At 60.1% G+C, this 17286-nt stretch overlaps 6 protein-coding genes across 6 annotated transcripts in view; 5 read left to right on the top strand and 1 right to left on the bottom strand.

Annotated features, from left to right (window-relative positions):
* Positions 1–397: 397 nt before the first annotated feature.
* Positions 398–4398, top strand: GGTG_09805 (hypothetical protein). The gene is made up of 2 exons (XM_009227664.1): positions 398–1183; positions 1532–4398. The coding sequence occupies exons 1-2, from the start codon at positions 992–994 to the stop codon at positions 3701–3703; spliced, it is 2364 nt and encodes a 787-aa protein (XP_009225928.1). The 5' UTR covers positions 398–991; the 3' UTR covers positions 3704–4398.
* Positions 4399–4542: 144 nt separating this feature from the next.
* GGTG_09804 (hypothetical protein) lies at positions 4543–6085 on the top strand. Its single transcript, XM_009227663.1, has one exon. The coding sequence runs from the start codon at positions 4691–4693 to the stop codon at positions 5756–5758; it is 1068 nt and encodes a 355-aa protein (XP_009225927.1). The 5' UTR covers positions 4543–4690; the 3' UTR covers positions 5759–6085.
* On the bottom strand, positions 5914–8020 carry GGTG_09803 (hypothetical protein). The gene is made up of 2 exons (XM_009227662.1): positions 7533–8020; positions 5914–7461 (listed from the first exon to the last, which is right to left on the bottom strand). Exons 1-2 carry the CDS (start codon positions 7842–7844, stop codon positions 6049–6051), a joined length of 1725 nt encoding a protein of 574 aa, XP_009225926.1. The 5' UTR covers positions 7845–8020; the 3' UTR covers positions 5914–6048.
* Positions 8021–8813: 793 nt separating this feature from the next.
* Positions 8814–11651, top strand: GGTG_09802 (fatty acid transporter; the record flags this gene model as incomplete). Its single annotated transcript, XM_009227661.1, has 3 exons — positions 8814–9509; positions 9680–10428; positions 10503–11651. The coding sequence occupies exons 1-3, from the start codon at positions 9497–9499 to the stop codon at positions 11649–11651; spliced, it is 1911 nt and encodes a 636-aa protein (XP_009225925.1). The 5' UTR covers positions 8814–9496.
* Positions 11652–12495: 844 nt separating this feature from the next.
* Positions 12496–13787, top strand: GGTG_09801 (mitochondrial peroxiredoxin PRX1). The gene is made up of 3 exons (XM_009227660.1): positions 12496–12716; positions 12794–13117; positions 13198–13787. The coding sequence occupies exons 1-3, from the start codon at positions 12694–12696 to the stop codon at positions 13535–13537; spliced, it is 687 nt and encodes a 228-aa protein (XP_009225924.1). The 5' UTR covers positions 12496–12693; the 3' UTR covers positions 13538–13787.
* A 2281-nt stretch (positions 13788–16068) lies between these two features.
* Positions 16069–17286, top strand: part of GGTG_09800 (hypothetical protein) — a 5362-nt gene continuing 4144 nt past the window's right edge. Inside the window, exon 1 of the mRNA XM_009227659.1 lies at positions 16069–16789. The gene's annotated coding sequence lies outside the window, so the exon portion shown is untranslated. The remainder of the gene's footprint in view (positions 16790–17286) is intronic.

The following is a 17286-nucleotide window of genomic DNA, read 5'->3' as shown; positions in this document are numbered from 1 at the left end:
TGTTTGGTCCTAGCCTGAGTGCCTGAGCCGGGAAGGCGGGCGCACCGTGTATCGACGTATTGAGCCCCCCTCGCTGGCCACCTCTGTGCGGCATTTCATGATGACTGTGGTGCATGCTGGGGTGCTCATGCCCACAAAGGCGCAGCGCAGAGGCATGAGCCGAAATGACAGATGGCAGAAAAGGAAAGCACGCACAGCAAATCGCAGCAAATGGCTGGTGGAGGGGCCGCGGATTTGGGCCGCTTTCGTCATAGGGCAGGGGTGGACTGGCTGGCCTGTGCCTGACGCGCCCCTGGATCCCTCCTCTGACGGCGGAGCTCTGGCCAGGCACGCCCAGGCACCCAGGATTGACCCGGCATAAAAACAAGCAGCTCGTGGTGTTTATCGAGCGGTTCCACTTGTGAAATGAAGACGCGATGAACCGCTCCCCACTCCTCCTCTCTTGTGCAGATATCCAATATCCAATATCCCCCTCCTCCTTGCGCCTCGTTGTCAGACGCCAGCATTTTTTGACTCTACTTTATTCTTTTTTTCTTGCACGATAACCTCGAGACATCTCTCCAGACACGACTGCCCCTGGGTGCCCGCCAACCATGTGTTGTCCATGCTTCTGTGGTGGCGCACACTACGGGTGGACCGACTAGGTTCGACTGCGATCAACAAGGGAGAGCCCGCCGCCACTCTGCACGAGTCGACACACCGCGCCAGGAACCCGACCACCCCCCGACCGTTGTGCAAAACTTGCACTAAGTCTTGAGCCAGCACACGCCTGCTTCTAGTTCACCCTCACTCCCTCCGAGCCCGCACATGCAACGCCCGTCACCGTCGTTTTTCTCCGCGAGCATGCTACCCGCTGCCTTCTCTCGCGCCTTGTGTGTATCTCTGCGACGGAGGCATCGACCCTAGTCCGGGCAATCTGGGACTCGAGGGCTAGCTTGCGACACTGCCCCGAACACCCCTTGCCAGGCGGCCTCCATCACGGGCTGCTAACATGGCCGATCAACTCCAGTCGTCGGCGTCAGCTGTGGCAGACGCCATGGCGACGATATCTTCGGCCGTGGGCTCCGAGCCTGCCTCCATCCAGTGCTGCTGCGGCCGCGCAGACTGCGTCTTTTTAAAACACAACTGTGCTGTCCTCGAGAGTGTCGAGAAGGACGTTCATGCGGCCGCCAAAATGGGCCAGGCAAGTGACTCTACATTGATTTCTCTCTTCCTGTCTTGCCGCCAGCCTGATCTTGCAGCATCATCCCACTTCTTGTGCCCCTGAGGAGGTATCTCTTGTTGTTTGTGTTTCCTCACGCGCTCAAGCCTCCTCAACATTCCATCCCACCGCGTCCCTCCATTTTCCCACTAGCACGGCTTTGTCTCGTGATGCAAGCGAACACGGATGGAATGCTTGGTTCCTGCCACTTCGGCTGTGAGTGGCAGGAAACTATCCAGAGCGCTGTGTGTAGGACAGTATCGATGGCGGCGAAGGGTGCGCGGGGAGCGACCAATCCAAGGTTACTCAGGTCTAACATCCGCTCTCCAGGTTTTGCTTGCCCGTCACGAAGCCTACATGGCAGACGCTGAACGCGACCGGGTTGAGTTAACAAGCCGGATAGAGGAACTCGAAGTCGACAAGCGGGAGCTCGAAGCCGACAACGTCAAGACTATCCAAGAAAACCGCGACCTTCTCGACCAACTCGAGGCGCTCAACAGCACTGTGTCCGACGCCGAAACCCGTATCACAAGCCTCGAGGCCGCGCTTCAATCCACTCAAGTCAGCGCGAGGCGACTCGAAAGCGCCGCAGCCCGTGCCGCCGAGCTCGAACGCGAACTCGAGTTCCTAGAAAGGGAACAGGAGAGGATACAGAATGATCTCTTCAACTCGCAACGCGATGCGCGCACGGCGATCCAGCGCTGGAAGACGGCCGAAAGAGGCGTTTTCAACCTCCAGCAGCAGTTGGAGCGGATAGAACAAGAGGCCAGGGAAGAGCGGGCACGACACGCCGAGGTTGTCGAGAGGATGGATAGGCAGCGCGCCATGGAGAAGGACCTGAACGCTGCTGCCGGCCGTCTCAAGGGCGCCGCAGCCGTTAAGACTATCGGCGACGGCAAGTCCTCAACCAACCCTGTGGTGTCGCATTTTGTGCGCGACCTCCTGCAAGACAACGCGAACCTGCAGCTGGGAGTTGCTGAGCTGCGCGAGCTTCTCATGAACAGCAACGACGAGATTCAGATGCTCCGGGAGCAGCTCGAGTACCACCAGCCTGTGGCCAACAACGAAGTCAGCGCTGCGTCGACGCTGAGGGCTGAAATAGGGCCCGGAGAGATCGACGAGGAGTCCGAGGAAGAGATACAACCACGCCTGCACAATCTGCAGCATACCCGCAAGGTCTCTCAAGAGGTGCACATACATCACCACTACCACGTCAAACCCGAGGCGAAGAAGCCCAAGAAGAAGCGTTATCTGTTGAACGCGAGCGTCTTCACACCGCCCACGAGGTCACCTTCAACCCCACCAGGGGGTCAGTGGCGCGCACCCGCGATGCTGTCTCACGGCCACAGAGATTCTGTTTCGACCGCCCAGACGCACCGATGGTCTCTCTTTTCAGAGCCCTTGTCCGACATTGCCCCCTCCTCGGTCCCCACGTCGCCGCAGTCCAACCCACGCGATTCTATGTTTGGGCATATTGCGCCAGACGATATCTGTCCTCCATCACCACTCAACTTTGCAGACCCTATGCCCCCTGCATGGGGCCGCTCTCATCGTAGACACGCCTCGGATGCCTCAGCACGCAGCTTCCAGCCGTCCTCGTCCTTTCCTCCCCGACAGCCCGACCACTTGCCGCAGCCCTCCCCCGAACGGGATGTGGCTGTTAAGCATTCTGGGGCAGCTGCAGAGACTGCCTCGGTGCCGACAAACGGGACCACCAACTTCGAGGACGACTCTACGCCTACACCGTCGCTCACGTCATCCCTTGATGCCTCTCAACATCTTGGCAAGTCTCCTGCTAGTGCTGAGGGTGCTGACAGTGACGCTCTGTCCGCCATGGGTACCACGCCGGCTACTACGCGCCGTCACAACCTACGGCGCAGGGATTCGCATGAGTCCATCATGTCCCTTTCGGGGGGTCTTGATATCCACACTCTCAAGGCCCGTCCCAGCCAGCTGACGTTCCGGCACATCAACGCAGCGGCGGGCACGGGGCTGAGTGCCGTGACTGTTACTGCCCGGCCTAGCATTTCCGTCACGACAGAAGACGGCAAGAGCGGCAGTGCTGTGCTGCGCGATAGTCTTGGCCTCGGCCTGCCCTTACCCCGACCCCGTATCACATCAGCCGGCGGCCCGCCTTCTACATCTTCTTCTGCCTCCTCCTTCTCATTAGCCTCGGCCTTGTCCACGTCGACGCCAAGGCAGCCCTCGGCACTCGGCAGACTGGCCTCCTGGCGGCCCTGGGGAGGCTCTTCCCCACCGGCCCCCGGCCCCAAGACGCCCAAGATACCCAGTCCCTCGCCGCTGTCCCCGACTGCTGCGGCTGCAACGAAATCGCCCAAGGAGCAGGATTTTTCTCGCCCCGCAGGCATCAACCAGGCCGGTGCGATCCCGGGGTTCCAAGAGTATTTTGCCACCCACCAGAAGCGGATGCCGCCGAGCAAGGTCAAGCCGGATGCGGTTGATACGGATGCCCTCAGGGACGGACTTCAGGAGGAGGGATAGACCCTCTCCTTGCTTCCATCACCAACTCTCCCCCCACCTAGCGAGTCAGTAGGCGTTTAAATTACCCTTTGACACTCGCCCCTCTGGTTCCCCATCAGATTCCTCCCGACTTTCTTCCGCTTGGGTTCCCTTGCAGCCCGTGTCTTCTATTACCTGCCATCAATATCCCCTTGTCATATGTTACTCCTCTCGTCACGTGCATCTTATTATCATCTGTCACTCTATTATATCCTTGCATCTGCGGCGGCGTTTGGGGCATCTCTTGACCTTTACACGACTACCTGCCTGTTTATCATCCTGCCCTGACTGCATCTCCTTGGTCATAATATCCATGTCACCGGCACTAGCGTGAAGGCTGGCTTTCTCATACTCCTGTCAATCACGGTCCTATTTCTTATGTCCAATTTTCTTTTGTATAACGCCCTGACAATCCGCTAAGAGGGTACTCCCCCCTTCCTTTCCGTTTCACCGCGTCTTGGCAGACTTTATCGCAAGGCGGACGAGCCCAAAGAGAATGTGTTGATACCCCAGTCTCGCGCTTTTTGCGTGTTGACAATATGCTACCTATATAATCTTGATCTAGGAGACACTTTTGGCTCAAGTGTTGGCCAAGTCTCTGATCTATCTCTTAATCTAAATAATCTACATTGTCATGTCATTGCAATGATTGTCGGAAGAGGGAAGCAAACCTACCATGAATCAGGGGTCTCAGTAACCCAGTGAGTCTTTCTACTGTGTACTCTTGTTGAAACTTGCAGATGCTGTGCAGTCCAATGCCGTGTAGACCACCGGCCGAAGTGGGGGGCGGGCGATTTGCGCCAGATTTACGAACGACATGGAAATGATTGAGGGCATAAATTGGAGGTAAGCTAAAACTGTGCTCCCCACCTCGGAACGAACTACCTTATATCCTACCCAACAATCCCTTGTCAACTCGCAACTTCAAACAGCCCTCCAAACAAGTCAAGTGCCTCCCGCGACACCACCATGGTCACGATCTCGCTAGGGGTGCCCGACATGGCGGCGACCCCACCCAGCGGCCCGGCGTCGGAGGAGGTTGGTGATGACAACCGGCAGCAGCAGCAGGCGCACGCCACGCCCGCGCCGGAGCCGGTGGACATGCTCGTGCTCGGCGCGGGCTGGACGTCGCGGTTCCTGCTGCCGCTGCTGGACGAGCACAAGGTCCGGTGGGCGGCCACGACGACGACGGGCCGCGACGGCACCGTCCCCTTCCGCTTCGACCCGGACTCGGCCGACGCGGCGCCGTACCGCGCCCTGCCGACGGCTCGCACCGTCCTCATCACCTTCCCGCTCAAGGGCGAGGGCCAGAGCCGGCGCCTGACGTCGCTGTACGTCTCGTCGCGGCCGACCACCACCACCACCACAACAACAACAACAACGACAACCACAGCAACTACCACCCGCTGGATCCAGCTCGGCTCGACGGGAATCTTCACCGCCCCCGGCTGGAACGACGAGTCGTCCCCGCACGACACGGCCAGCCCGCGCGCCGTGGCCGAGGACGAGCTCCTGCAGCGCTGCGGCGTCGACGCCGTCGTCCTAGCATTGGCGGGCCTGCACGACAGCGGCGGCGGCAGCGAGGGGGGCGCGACCCGCGACCCGCGCGACTGGGTCCTGCGCGTGGCGCGCACCAAGGACGCCGTGCGCGCCAAGGGCGCCCTGCACCTGATCCACGGCGCCGACGTGGCGCGCGCCGTGCTGGCCGTGCACGCCCAGACTACTACTGCCTTTACAAAGGGCCGCAGGTGGATCGTCGCCGACACGCGCTGCTACGACTGGTGGGACCTGATGCAGGCCTGGGGCGCCGAGGCGCGCAGGCGGCTGCGCGAGGGGAAGACGAGGGCCGCCGTGGCGGCCGCGGAGGCGGGCGTCGACGCCGACGGGCTGCGGTACGAGGAGTGGGTCGCGGAGCTGATGGAGGAGGAGGGCGTGCGGGCGCTGCCCAGGCCGGCGGAGAGGCTGGGCAGGGTGCTGGACTCGCGGGCGTTTTGGAGGGAGATGGGGACGTGGCCTACGAAGGGGAGGGTTTGCTAGATGACCCTTGTCCTGCTCAACGCTTCCCTCGATATACAAGGGCGCATGTTCCATCAAGGATGTTCTGCATAATATAGGCCCGCACCGTAATGCCCTGGGGCATCCCAAGCAAAGGGCATCAGCCAAAAGCACACCAGCACCATGACCCCCACACACCGAGCCACCATCACCATCTGGTGTTCTTCTGTCATTGAAACCGAGTTTTCTATCCTTTTCTGTCCTGTTCTTACATATCCGCTGTCAGGCAACAGCAGCTATCCGCCATACAAACGAACCCTAACCCAAATCCTTCACTCCGTCTTCTTGGCCTTTGCTGTTGCAGCCTCGCGCCTGCGCTTCCGCCACGCCTTGAACTCGTTCAGCAGGCTCATCACGAGCGGGACGCCGATGGGGCCGAGGAGCGGCAGGTAGACGGCGACCTTGTGCTCGTCCGGGAAGTAGAGCTGCCCGACCATGCTCTTCTCGAAGAAGGCGCGCTCGGCGGCCGCCTCGGCGACCCGCGCGTGCGCCAGCCCCTGCGGCGTGCCGAGGCCGTCGCAAGCCAGTCGGAGGTGCGCCATGGTGGCCGAGACCCCCTCGGCGACGGACCGCGGGATGGCTATCCCGGGGAGGGCCCGCGACAGGCGCGCTAGCGAGCCCAGCGTTGACGAAGCTCGGAGTACCAGATCCGCAGCTCTGACGCGTGACAGCGTCGAGAGCCGCAGCGGCAGGGAGCCCGACTGGGGCGTCCCCAGGAGTAACAGGAGGTGCGAGCTGAAGGTTAGCATCGGGGTGCGGAGGGCATCGACTGCCACATTTGTCGATGAGTCGGATGTTGGGGGCAGCAGGTATACGGTGCCCCATTGGGGGATGAGCCAGGATTGGGAGGTGGGCTTTTGCGCTATCGTTTCCGCCCCGGATTCAGGGGTAGAGGTGCCGTCAAGGGCGATGGTTTGGCTGCCGACATAAATGATGAAATTGATGGTCGGTGCACCGCCGATGGAGGGCGATAGAGGCCACTCAGCAGCGTTGATAAACGAGGACAAATCCTCCTTGCTAAGAAGTTCCGATTGCACTCCAGGAGCAGCATACAGCTGGATCTGAGTGTCGATCGTAAAGTTATGGATCGGCCCGAGAACGTTGAGGAAGGGGCGCATGTACTGTTTGATAGCCGCATCGATATCCCAGCCGCTTGGGGTGGAGCCAGCCGTGAAGAGGGAAAAGGTGAGGTGGTAGGTCGGCGAGTACCTGACGGACCGCGCCGAGCGCTTGCCCACTGTTGCGGCAACCTCCGGGTCCTCAAGCCGCTGCTCCTCCTGATGCTGCTGCCGCTGCTGGTCGTCGGGGAAAACGGCGGCCTCGGAGATGAGGTTGGAGACGATGACCCGTTCCTCTGCGAAGGTTGAGCGCAGCTGTTCGGCGACAAAGGTCGATAGTGAAGTGGGGTCGGATTTTGTGTCGGACGTGTAAACGACATCGAGCACGGGCTGCTCTGGGTGCAGAGAGCCGGCTCTGGTCTCCCCAGGCGCGAGGCGGACGGTCAGCGCGATCCTGTCATCCCCAGCCTTAGACTGCCTGGCAGACTCCAGGCGAAGTTGGTGGCCGGAAGAGCTGCCCATGGCGTCGAGAGTTTGTTGTGTTTGTTGGAGGAGAGCCTGAGCTTCGCTGTCTGGCAGAGAGCCCGTATCGAGGGCCACTGTGAGAGGGAACACGGGACGACATGCCTACATGAGGAAACCGAGTCTGTTAGTGATCCCATAGGCATACCCGGTGATTATGTGGAGTCGACACGCACCCTGCCCTCAGCCCAGTCCATCATGTCGTTCAAGGGAAGATTCGCGCGGTAGATGGACGTGGTATGCCACCATATTGGCAGGCCAAAGGTGAGTATGAGGGCCCAGAACGACAGAACAACGTGTGTGCGCCGCCGCGCATCGGCCGGCTTCTCGGGCGGCGGTTCTTTTCGTGCGCCGGGCGAGGCGGAGCCTGAAGCAGCATCCCCCTGCTCGGCGGGCGCCGTGGCGGCTGTCACCTCGGCGGCGGCGTCACTGCCAGCGGCTTCATTGCCGCTCCCGGGCTGAGTGGGCTTCCGATTTCTCGCCGACATGGCGGCATTTCCCGCAGCTCGGGCTCTGGCTCGGATCGGCGGCGGCGGCGGCGGCGGCGGTGTCGATGGTGTTGCAACGGTCGGCGGTGAGGTGGCGTCGTCGGGTAGATGGTCGGGACGGAAGCCACACTGCGCTGCTGGCGGCAGTCATGACAGAGTGCGCACGACGACCTCACAGCTCCCCGTGGACAGGGGCCACGCCCCACCCACTCCGCTGGGTCAATTGAATTGGTCTGGACCGCACAATACGTGAGGGGTCACGTGTGACGCGACAATGAAACCTAGGGGCAAGAACGCGCCAAGCCTTTATCGCTTCAAATGCCAGGCACCCAGCCCACCCCGCATTCTTCTGTACTTCCTTCTCTCCCGTCACGCCATGCTGCCCGGATCTGGACAGCCGGGCGGAAATGCTGGGTCCCCAGTCTTGGACAAGCACCCCCGACTTCCCCTCGCCATGATCGCTAGCCGCTACGGCTTCTGGCTTGGAGTCGACCATCTCCAACTCTCAACTCTTGCATGCCCCATTTTCGGCTTCACGTGAACCTCACTGTTTCCCCTCCGTTTTCTGCGGGCCAAATAATGACCTGAGTGTGCGTGCTACGCTGTACGACGTAAAACGTATAAATACCCTAACGTAACCGCTCTCCATATTCAACGTGCCTCGGCTTCAAACAATACATCCCAAAACTGCCCCATACCAATACTGAGCGGTAACCGGGCCCTCGCTTGAAACAGTAAAGACGGCGGCCTTGGCGTTGCATCCACCACAATGGTTACTTTCGTCCCAAGTGTCGCACTCCTGGCACCCAGTTTCTTTGACAGTGGTGCGGTAACAATCTCAAAATATCAATGCACATCATCACCGCCTGGGGCTGCCAAGCACCGCGATTGGGCCCTCGATGCCAAGGCACGCCACACGTCCAAGGTAGGTAGGTCCCTCGCCATCAACGTCCCTGTTGCACATTTTCTCGCGAGCTGGTGAGGGGAGGCCTATGCAAGTGCCGTATAAGGCCCGGCCCGCCTGTGCTGTCAAAGTGAGGTTTTGTAGTTTCCTATCCACCCTTTCCTTCTACCCACTTCCACCTTTATCTTTATGGTTCATTTATGCCATTTCCCGGAACACCCATGGTCATAGCTCAAGAGCCTCGCAGCTCGTTTCCACCATCCGTGCGGCCTCGTGAATGTACCTGGAATCCTGGCTCTTGGGTTCCCTTATTCCCGCTCCTCGCCGCCGACACCCAAAAAGGCCGGCCTACCCATCCGCCAGCTCGACTTGGGACTAACGCTGCCAGACTCGTCAGGCCCAGACGAGTCCGACGGCCACGTCCGTTTTCTCCGACCAAAGAAACTAGCTCTCGTGCAGCTTCGCAGATCCGATCTGCTGCTGTTCGACGAGTCTACCTAGGCGCGCAATCGAGGATTGACGTGCTGCCTGCCCGTCACCGCTCCTCGGCGCATCTCGAATCCCTCCATTTGGTTGTGACTCGAGCTGCATGACCTACTTTCTTGTCACTCCATCACCCACAACCCATCACGTTCAGACCACGCAACCACGAGAAATTTTGACAGCCCATTTTAATTTTCGTATCTCTTGCCTCGGTACCCGGAACAAACACAAGGATTATCTACCCAAGTAGTAGTAGTTATTTAAGATGCCTGGGCCTGGTAAGTCGCATCTGACGTCCCTTTTGAGATCACCCTCAACATCCTCTCCTCCCAGCTAGCTGCAACTCTCTCCCGTAACGACCTCGGGTCGATATGCGACTGGTATTGCGTTGCAATCCCCGATGCTTCTTTTTTCACAACGACATATCTGACCATGCATCGACAACCAGTGCCCTTGGCGCTTGCGGCGTCAGCCGGCCTCGCTTACCTCAATGCGAGGGCGGCTATCTGGTACGACTTGATGTTGGTGACGACCATCGTACCCGTCGTGGCCGGCATGCGCTACAACTGTTACACGGGCAAGCTGAACCTGTTCTACAAGCTCGAGGCTCGCGCCAAGGACTCGACCTCGGCGAACCGCACCTTCATCCGCTTTGGCGACAACTCCCACACCTACGCCGAGGTGTACACGCTCGCCCTCCGCTATGGCGAGTGGATGCGGAAGAGCTTTGGCGTCAAGAAGGGCGATGTCGTGGCCGTCGACTTCATGAACTCGGACAAGTACATCTTGTTAATCTTCGGCCTCTGGGCCATCGGCGCCAAGCCCGCCCTCATCAACTACAACCTGAGGGACAAGCCTCTGCTGCACTGCGTCTCGGCGGCCAAGACGGCCCTCTGTATCGTCGACCCTGCAGTCGCCGATGCGCTCACGGACGAGCTTCGTCGCGCTCTTCCGGACACGCGCTTCGAGGTGTTCGGCCCGGAGCTGGAAGCCGAGGCCAACGCCGCTGAGCCCGTGCGTCTCCCGGATGAGGTCCGGCACGAGACCGAGGGCGAGGCCGCCATGGGACTCCTTATCTACACATCGGGCACCACCGGTCTCCCCAAGGCGGCCGTAGTTGGTTGGGCGAAGATGACTGTTGCCGGAGGGTTTACGGGAGGCCTCCTCAACATGAAAGTGACGGACGTGTACTACACGGTGCGTTCAACTCAGCCTTCCCGACATACCCCCATCTGTAGAAATAAATTGGCAAAACTGACGGATCCGGACAGTGCATGCCCCTCTATCACTCCACCGCCATAATCATGGGCCTGTCTCCGGTGCTTACCCGAGGCGCGACTCTGGCTATCGGACGCAAGTTCTCCGTGTCCCACTTTTGGGACGATGTGCGCCACTTGGAAGCCACCATGATCCAGTACGTCGGCGAGACGTGCCGGTACCTTTTGACCGCGCCCAAGCAGCACGACCCGGCCACGGGCCAGGACATGGACAGGGTCCACAAGGTCCGCGTCGCCCACGGCAACGGGCTGCGGCCCGACGTCTGGAAGATGTTCAAGGAGCGGTTCGGGATCGAGACCATTGTCGAGTTCTACGGCGCCACCGAGGGCTCCTTCGCGACCTACAACATCAGCAAGAACGACTTCTCCCTGGGCGCGGTCGGGCGCAATGGATGGATCTACCGGCTCCTGATGTGGTCGGCCATCGCCTTTGTGGAGGTGGACTTTGACACGGACCAGCCGTGGCGCGACCCCAAGACGGGCTTCTGCCGGCGCACGAGCGCGGGCGACCCGGGCGAATTCCTGCTCAAGGTCCCTCCCGGCGACGACATGGCGCAGCGGTTCCAGGGCTACTACGGCGACGCCAAGGCGACCGAGTCCAAGATCCTGCGCGACGCCTTCTCCAAGGGGGACGCGTGGCTGCGGACGGGCGACGTGATGCGCTTCGACGCCGACGGCCTCCTCTTCTTCCACGATCGCATCGGCGACACGTTCCGCTGGAAGAGCGAGAACGTGTCGACGCAGGAGGTGGCCGTCGCGCTGGGCCACCACGACGCCGTGCGCGAGGCCAACGTCTACGGCGTGAGCGTGCCGCACGCCGAGGGCCGGGCCGGCTGCGCGGCGCTGATTATGGACGGCGGCGGCGGCGGCGGCGGCGGCGGCGTGGCGCCCGAGGTGCTGAGAGACCTCGCCGAGTACGCGGGCCGCTCCCTGCCCAAGTTCGCCGTCCCCGTGTTCCTGCGGATCGTGGGCGAGATGCAGTCCACCGGCACCAACAAACAGCAGAAGCACGGAATGCGCGAGGAGGGCGTAGACCCGGCCAAGACGGGCGGCGACCAGATCTACTGGCTGAGGGACGGCACGTACGTGCCCTTCACGCCCGCGGACTGGGCGAAGCTGAGCAAGGGCGATGTGAGGCTCTGAGGAGAGAGAGAGTGTGTGAGTGGTGGCTTGGTGTTTCCTGTTGCTCTCGTCTTTTATCACAAAGGTTTCGCCTCTTCTTCTTTCTTGCATCCTGTCCGCAGCTGGACAGGGCCTCGGGGGTTGCGGTGCTGCGGTGTTTAGGAGCCCATCTCAGCGGGCGGCATTGTGCTTTGTTCTCATAATTTCTCATCCGCTCTTGTTCTGGAGCTAACTTCGGTGGTCTTTGGTTGGAATGGTACAATGCGTGTCTATCGCAGGCATTCATTGTTAGATTGAGACACTCTCGCAGCTTGTCCGTGAGGGGAAACCTCATACTGCCGGCCGACTTGTAGGTACACACCAGGTCACGACACTAGCCTGATATGCATGCAGTCGGGGTAAAGTGTCACAAGATATACCTCTTGCCACCATTCGAGTCAGCCCCGTTTACCTTAACCCCCAATAGGCAATCACCATAAGCGAAGCTCCAATGCCCGCCTCACTTTGCAAACGCCACAAGATGCGTGCTCCAGAAGCTGTCTTGCGTGCGCGCTTGGTGGCCAATAAGGTGGGTGGGGGGCGTATAACCCCGCATCGGAGGGGAAAGCAATTGGATCGCGTCACTGGCTCGAGAGAGCCCTCCCGCTGACAAAGGCCGCCCCGACTTCCTGTGCTCGAGAGGCTGTCGGGCTTTCGAGGGGCGGCCGACTGCCTTTTGGCGGATGACGAAACGTAATGTGCCTCCAACATGCCTTTGCTAAGAGGGAAGGCGTCGGATTAGCATAGAAATGATGGGGCCAGACTGTGAGGGTGAGGGTGAGGCTGCGCTAGAAAGCGCGGAGTGATGTGGCTTTGCTGTCGACATTGGATCTTGGGCACCCCTCCCTGCAGGACATATAAAACATGGACTCGCACGTTGTGTTCCCCTCCACCCACCTGTCCTCTTGAGTTTCCACTACGCTCCGTCTGCTTTTCGTGATACCCTTTGCTTTATACCGCTCGCATCTTCTCTCTCGAATCTTTCTAAACAACACCAGACCATCTCCATCACCCCAACTTCACAATGTCTGACCCTCGCCCCGACCCGTAAGTACCGTACCATCTAGTTTGAAACACTGCTCCGGATTCAGCCACGGTGGCTGACCTGCTGGCTCCCCCGACAGCCTCCGCCTGGGCTACACTGCCCCCAACTTCAAGGCCGAGACCACGACCGGCCCCATCGACTTCCACGAGTTCATCGGCGACAACTGGGTGATCCTGTTCTCGCACCCCGAGGACTTCACCCCGGTCTGCACCACCGAGCTCGGCGAGTTCGCCCGCCTCGAGCCCGAGTTCAAGAAGCGCGGCGTCAAGCTTATCGGTCTATCCGCCAACACGGTGGGCAGCCACGAGGGCTGGATCAAGGACATCAACGACGTCACCGGCTCCACCGTCGCCTTCCCCATCATCGCTGACAAGGAGCGCAAGGTTGCCTTTCTCTATGACATGTGAGTTTGGACAAGAAAGGGGTGATGAATGGGCAAAGATGGCTGTTCCATGCTGACATGCCTCCCCCCCCCCAAACTAGGATCGACTACCAGGACACCACCAACGTCGACGAGAAGGGCATCGCCTTCACCATCCGCTCCGTCTACATCATCGACCCCAAGAAGAAGATCCGGACGATCCTGTCGTACCCGGCCTCGACGGGCCGCAACTCGGCCGAGGTGCTCCGCATCGTCGACTCGCTCCAGACGGGCGACAAGTGGACGGTGACGACCCCGATCAACTGGGTCCCCGGCGACGACGTCATCGTCCACCCCAGCATCAAGGACGAACAGGCCAAGGAGAAGTTCCCCGAGTTCCGCGCCGTCAAGCCGTACCTGCGCTTCACCCCTCTGTCCAAGGACAAGACCTCTGCTGCTTGAGGGGGTTAGGAGAGGGATAATTAAATTGGTGCTTGGTTTTTGATTTAATGAGCGGAAAATCTTGATTCTAGGAGCTATGGTAAATAGCCCCGGGCAAATTCTATTGGGAAAAGATAAAATATCCACAAAAGCTCTTGCATGTGAATGTTATCCCAGAGGAGAGGGACTTGATGCGCATACTACTACTGTCAACAAGGTTTTCTAGTCCTATACTAAAAAAAGACTCCGCGCTTGGAGCTCCGCAAGGGCACTAAGTCCTACCGTACGAGGCGGGCTGGGATACAACACCGCCTTCTCTTGCGTGCATAGTGTCTTTCCCCGCTTGAACGACGCTGCGCTTGCCCGGGTCTGCACGCAAGACCCCTGGAATTGCTGCGCCCGCCACCTCGGCCACCTTGCAGTTGACGTATCATCACTGGCACCGGACGAATCGGCGAGTCGTGGCTGCTCGTAAGGCAGATAGAGACGGCAGGCAGGCAAGGGCCTCGCCCGGGTTTTCAAGGATGGAAAGCTCCCGGTTTCCAAGCCGAGGGAGGTTGCTAGTCAAGCAAGCCCGAGTGACGAGCGGTGCGCGATCGAACCGACCGAGCTTTGAAGAGGTAGCGTCCATGCTAAGCCCTCGGTCCTACCGTTCATCACCGAACACAACGCACCCACTACCCCGCCTGTAGGCTGTCGTAATGCCGACAGCCGATTCTCGGGATCTAGCGACGCAGAGTCATGCGAAACATCGAACGGGACCAGAGCTAGTGCTGATAGAGAAAAAAAGAAGAAGCACAATCTATCAACCCCGCATCAAGGAGCGAACCTCGCCCCTCATTTGTCGCAGTTTGAAGCGCTCCGCGAGCGCCGTCAAGAGTCGGCCCCGTGGGTGCCGGGCCCAGGCGTCCGAGCGAGGGCAGGATCTATGTCGACGCTAATATGAACCAAACCATGGTTCGCCGGGCCCCTCTGACAAGAGAAGGATGCGTTTCGGTACAAACCGCATGGCGTGGCTGGGTTAGGTGGAGTTGATATACATACCTTGGCCTCCAGAGTCATTGCGGTTGCTGGCCTGAATATTGGACAAAAGAAGTACCTTGGGGGGGAAAAAAACACGCGGTTGGCCGAAAGGAAAAGGATCTGCGAGCCGGCACCTCGACGGCACTCGAGCCATGATGGCGAACGCGAAGTTTCCTTGGACGGGCGCCGATCCGCCCCTCCCCTTCGCGTCAGGGAACGCCGCCCTTAGCGGTTCGTCCCAAGGCATCCCTGTCCGCCACGTTCCGGGACACCGACGTGGCGTCGGGGAGGCGCGGAGGGCTTGCCCGCCCTTCATGTTTTGAGAGGGGCGCTTGCGCAACGTGTGCCCCGTCGCGAGGTTCCTGCAGGACGATAGCAAATTCCCACAAAGATGTGCGGTGGAGGAGAGTGAGACAGGACGACAACCTTCCCGCGAGTTACCAGGAACAAGGGAATGAAGGAATGAAGTAGGCCCTTACCTCTAGGTAATTTGTGCACAGGTGATATTGCGCAGGCTGGGGGTGCGAGATGAATCAGTGAGCCTCGCGGCTTATCCTTCCTTGTTCCCTGTCATCACGAAGAACCTACCACCTGGCAAGGCTCGTGTTCGCTCCATCACCAACAGTGGACTCGAGTCGTTCGTTGTTGGCACTAGGTAGCTCGTGGCGCTGTCACTGCCGCACCGAGGTGGGTGGCCCTGGGCTGATCCGCCAATGCTCCCCACCCACCTGGCGTCAATGCTGCGTACCCGGTAACGGAAATACCGGTCGGTGTGATGCAACAACCAGCGTAATGAGACGGGGGGACAGATTGCGCACAAAATGGCAATCACAATTTGTTATGAACGGGAACGCGGTGTTCCGACCCGTCGGGAGGGTTGACGGGGGGCCATGGGTCTCTCTCGTTCTTCTATCCACACGACGGGAAATTGTCGCGTGGCCCGGAGGACCCGGACAAGGCGGCTCTGCCTTTCTGGGTAGCGACTGCGCCACGCGTGCTGGTATCTAGGGGCTTATCGGCACCTACACCGAGACACACTCTCAAGGGTACCTCCCTGGTAATTACCCACATGGTTATGTTCTCAGGGAATCGAGGCACAACGGCGGTGCGAGGGTGTTTGTCTCTGCACGTCGCAGGAACACAACGACCCGGCTTCGTATGCGATACAGATACGACATTGAAAGACCGCGTTTCCACTCGGATGGCCCCCCGTCTTTACACGATCGGCCGGTGCAACAGAGGTGGGCTCCCTCTCCTGTGATGCGCAGAAGGGCCAGGCGTGCAGACCGTGTGTGTGACATTTTGCGTGTGAGGCGGCCCGCTAGCCAACCAGAAGCCGCGGCGGCAGGCCGCTCCATTCGACTCCATCCAACTCCACTGACCAAGGGTGGGGTGCGCCGACAAAATCAACCAACGCAACGCTCGTGCTCGCGAGGCTCCTCGATTCGCTTCCCGACTGGCTGGAAATGTGTGATTGGTGAGCGAGCCCTGCCTGGGTCACCCCGCCATGCGCTCAATTCGATTGCTCAATTCATCCTGCCATAGCCGCCAGCCAGCCCTTTTGCAAAAGGTCAAGAGTTTGGAGCTAGTCGTATTCTCCCAAAAGGCACCTGTCAAGAACGCGCCCGTCTGGAGGTTTCATGCTGGGTGCCATGAGCCTGAAAGCCACGGGGGCTGGAGCCTGAGTAGTAGGGGTCTGGCAGAGCCGCCAACCGCTCGCTTTGCCCGCCAGCCTCAACCGCATTGAAGGCGGGCCGCGCAACCGTTTCCCTTTCTTCTCGCTGCGCCCTTCGACCCTCGTTGCCACCAAAAAAACATCGGTGCGGCCGACAAAAACACAGTCGCCTCACTCTCGTCGCCACGACCACGGCCCCGGCCCCTGTGAAAGGCGCCACCCTTCGCTCCCGCCGCGCACCGTGTCCCACAGATCCAGTGTGTCGCCCACTGGGCCAGCTCGAGTGTTTCTCCGGGGGTGACTTGTCGGAGGGGTGTCTGGGTGTCTTGTTTGGGCGTCTGGTGGGATCCAGTTGTCGCCGTGGACGGTACCTGTGCTGTTGGCTGGCTGCCCCGGCGCCCATCTCTCATAACCGCTGCCTCCCTCCCCACCCAGCGTCTGTGCGGTGCGGGCCCGACCTCGATCAGCTTTTCTCGACCCTTTGCCTTCTCCCGCAGCAATACTCGCTTTTGCTGCCGACGAGCATCTGGAAATTACAGACTGCAACCCCGGGCCCAGCGGGCTTTCCCATCGAGGTATGCGCCCTGAAAATCCACGCGTGCTCAACGTGCTTCCATGACACCATGACACCATGACTCCTTCCACACCTCCTTCCAACGACCCCTTTCCTGCTTTAGCCCCCGCCCCTGCATCATCGGCCACCGTTGCGATGCCCGGCTGCGCGCCGATGTGGACAAGCAAGCACGCGCACATTCCTCCTCCACCCTTGACCGCTGGACCTGGCCCCTCGCTCCATCCCGATTTTGCGGCTCCGGGGATGTCCGCCCTCGGCCTGCTTGCCTGCCTGCTTGCCTGCCTGCTGCCTGTCTGCGCTGCCTGCCACCGCCTCGGATCCCTATCCATCTTGTCTTCCCTGGCGCGTACCAGCTGCTGCACCCTGCTTCTGGCCCTTTAACCTCATTTGTCATCCCGCTGCTTCTTTCCCCGCTCACCCCTGACCCGGCGTAGTCGGCAAGCGTGGCCCCATTTCCGCGCCCAAGGCTCGCTCATCATCTTTTCCAAATCCCCCCCC

Source organism: Gaeumannomyces tritici, assembly GCF_000145635.1.
Source record: "Gaeumannomyces tritici R3-111a-1 unplaced genomic scaffold supercont2.5, whole genome shotgun sequence".
Classification (NCBI taxonomy): Eukaryota; Fungi; Ascomycota; class Sordariomycetes; order Magnaporthales; family Magnaporthaceae; genus Gaeumannomyces; species Gaeumannomyces tritici.
Note: the sequence above shows the minus strand (reverse complement) of the source record. Positions and strands in the feature narration are given on the sequence as shown.

Coding starts and splice junctions, on each gene's coding strand:
- GGTG_09805 (XM_009227664.1), top strand. CDS start 992: ATGGCCGATCAACTCCAGTCGTCGGCGTCAGCTGTGGCAGACGCCATG. Junction 1,184..1,531: donor CGGCCGCCAAAATGGGCCAG/GCAAGTGACTCT, acceptor TCCGCTCTCCAG/GTTTTGCTTGCCCGTCACGA.
- GGTG_09804 (XM_009227663.1), top strand. CDS start 4,691: ATGGTCACGATCTCGCTAGGGGTGCCCGACATGGCGGCGACCCCACCC.
- GGTG_09803 (XM_009227662.1), bottom strand. CDS start 7,844: ATGTCGGCGAGAAATCGGAAGCCCACTCAGCCCGGGAGCGGCAATGAA. Junction 7,462..7,532: donor TGGACTGGGCTGAGGGCAGG/GTGCGTGTCGAC, acceptor TTCCTCATGTAG/GCATGTCGTCCCGTGTTCCC.
- GGTG_09801 (XM_009227660.1), top strand. CDS start 12,694: ATGTCTGACCCTCGCCCCGACCC. Junction 12,717..12,793: donor TCTGACCCTCGCCCCGACCC/GTAAGTACCGTA, acceptor CTCCCCCGACAG/CCTCCGCCTGGGCTACACTG. Junction 13,118..13,197: donor GTTGCCTTTCTCTATGACAT/GTGAGTTTGGAC, acceptor CCCCCAAACTAG/GATCGACTACCAGGACACCA.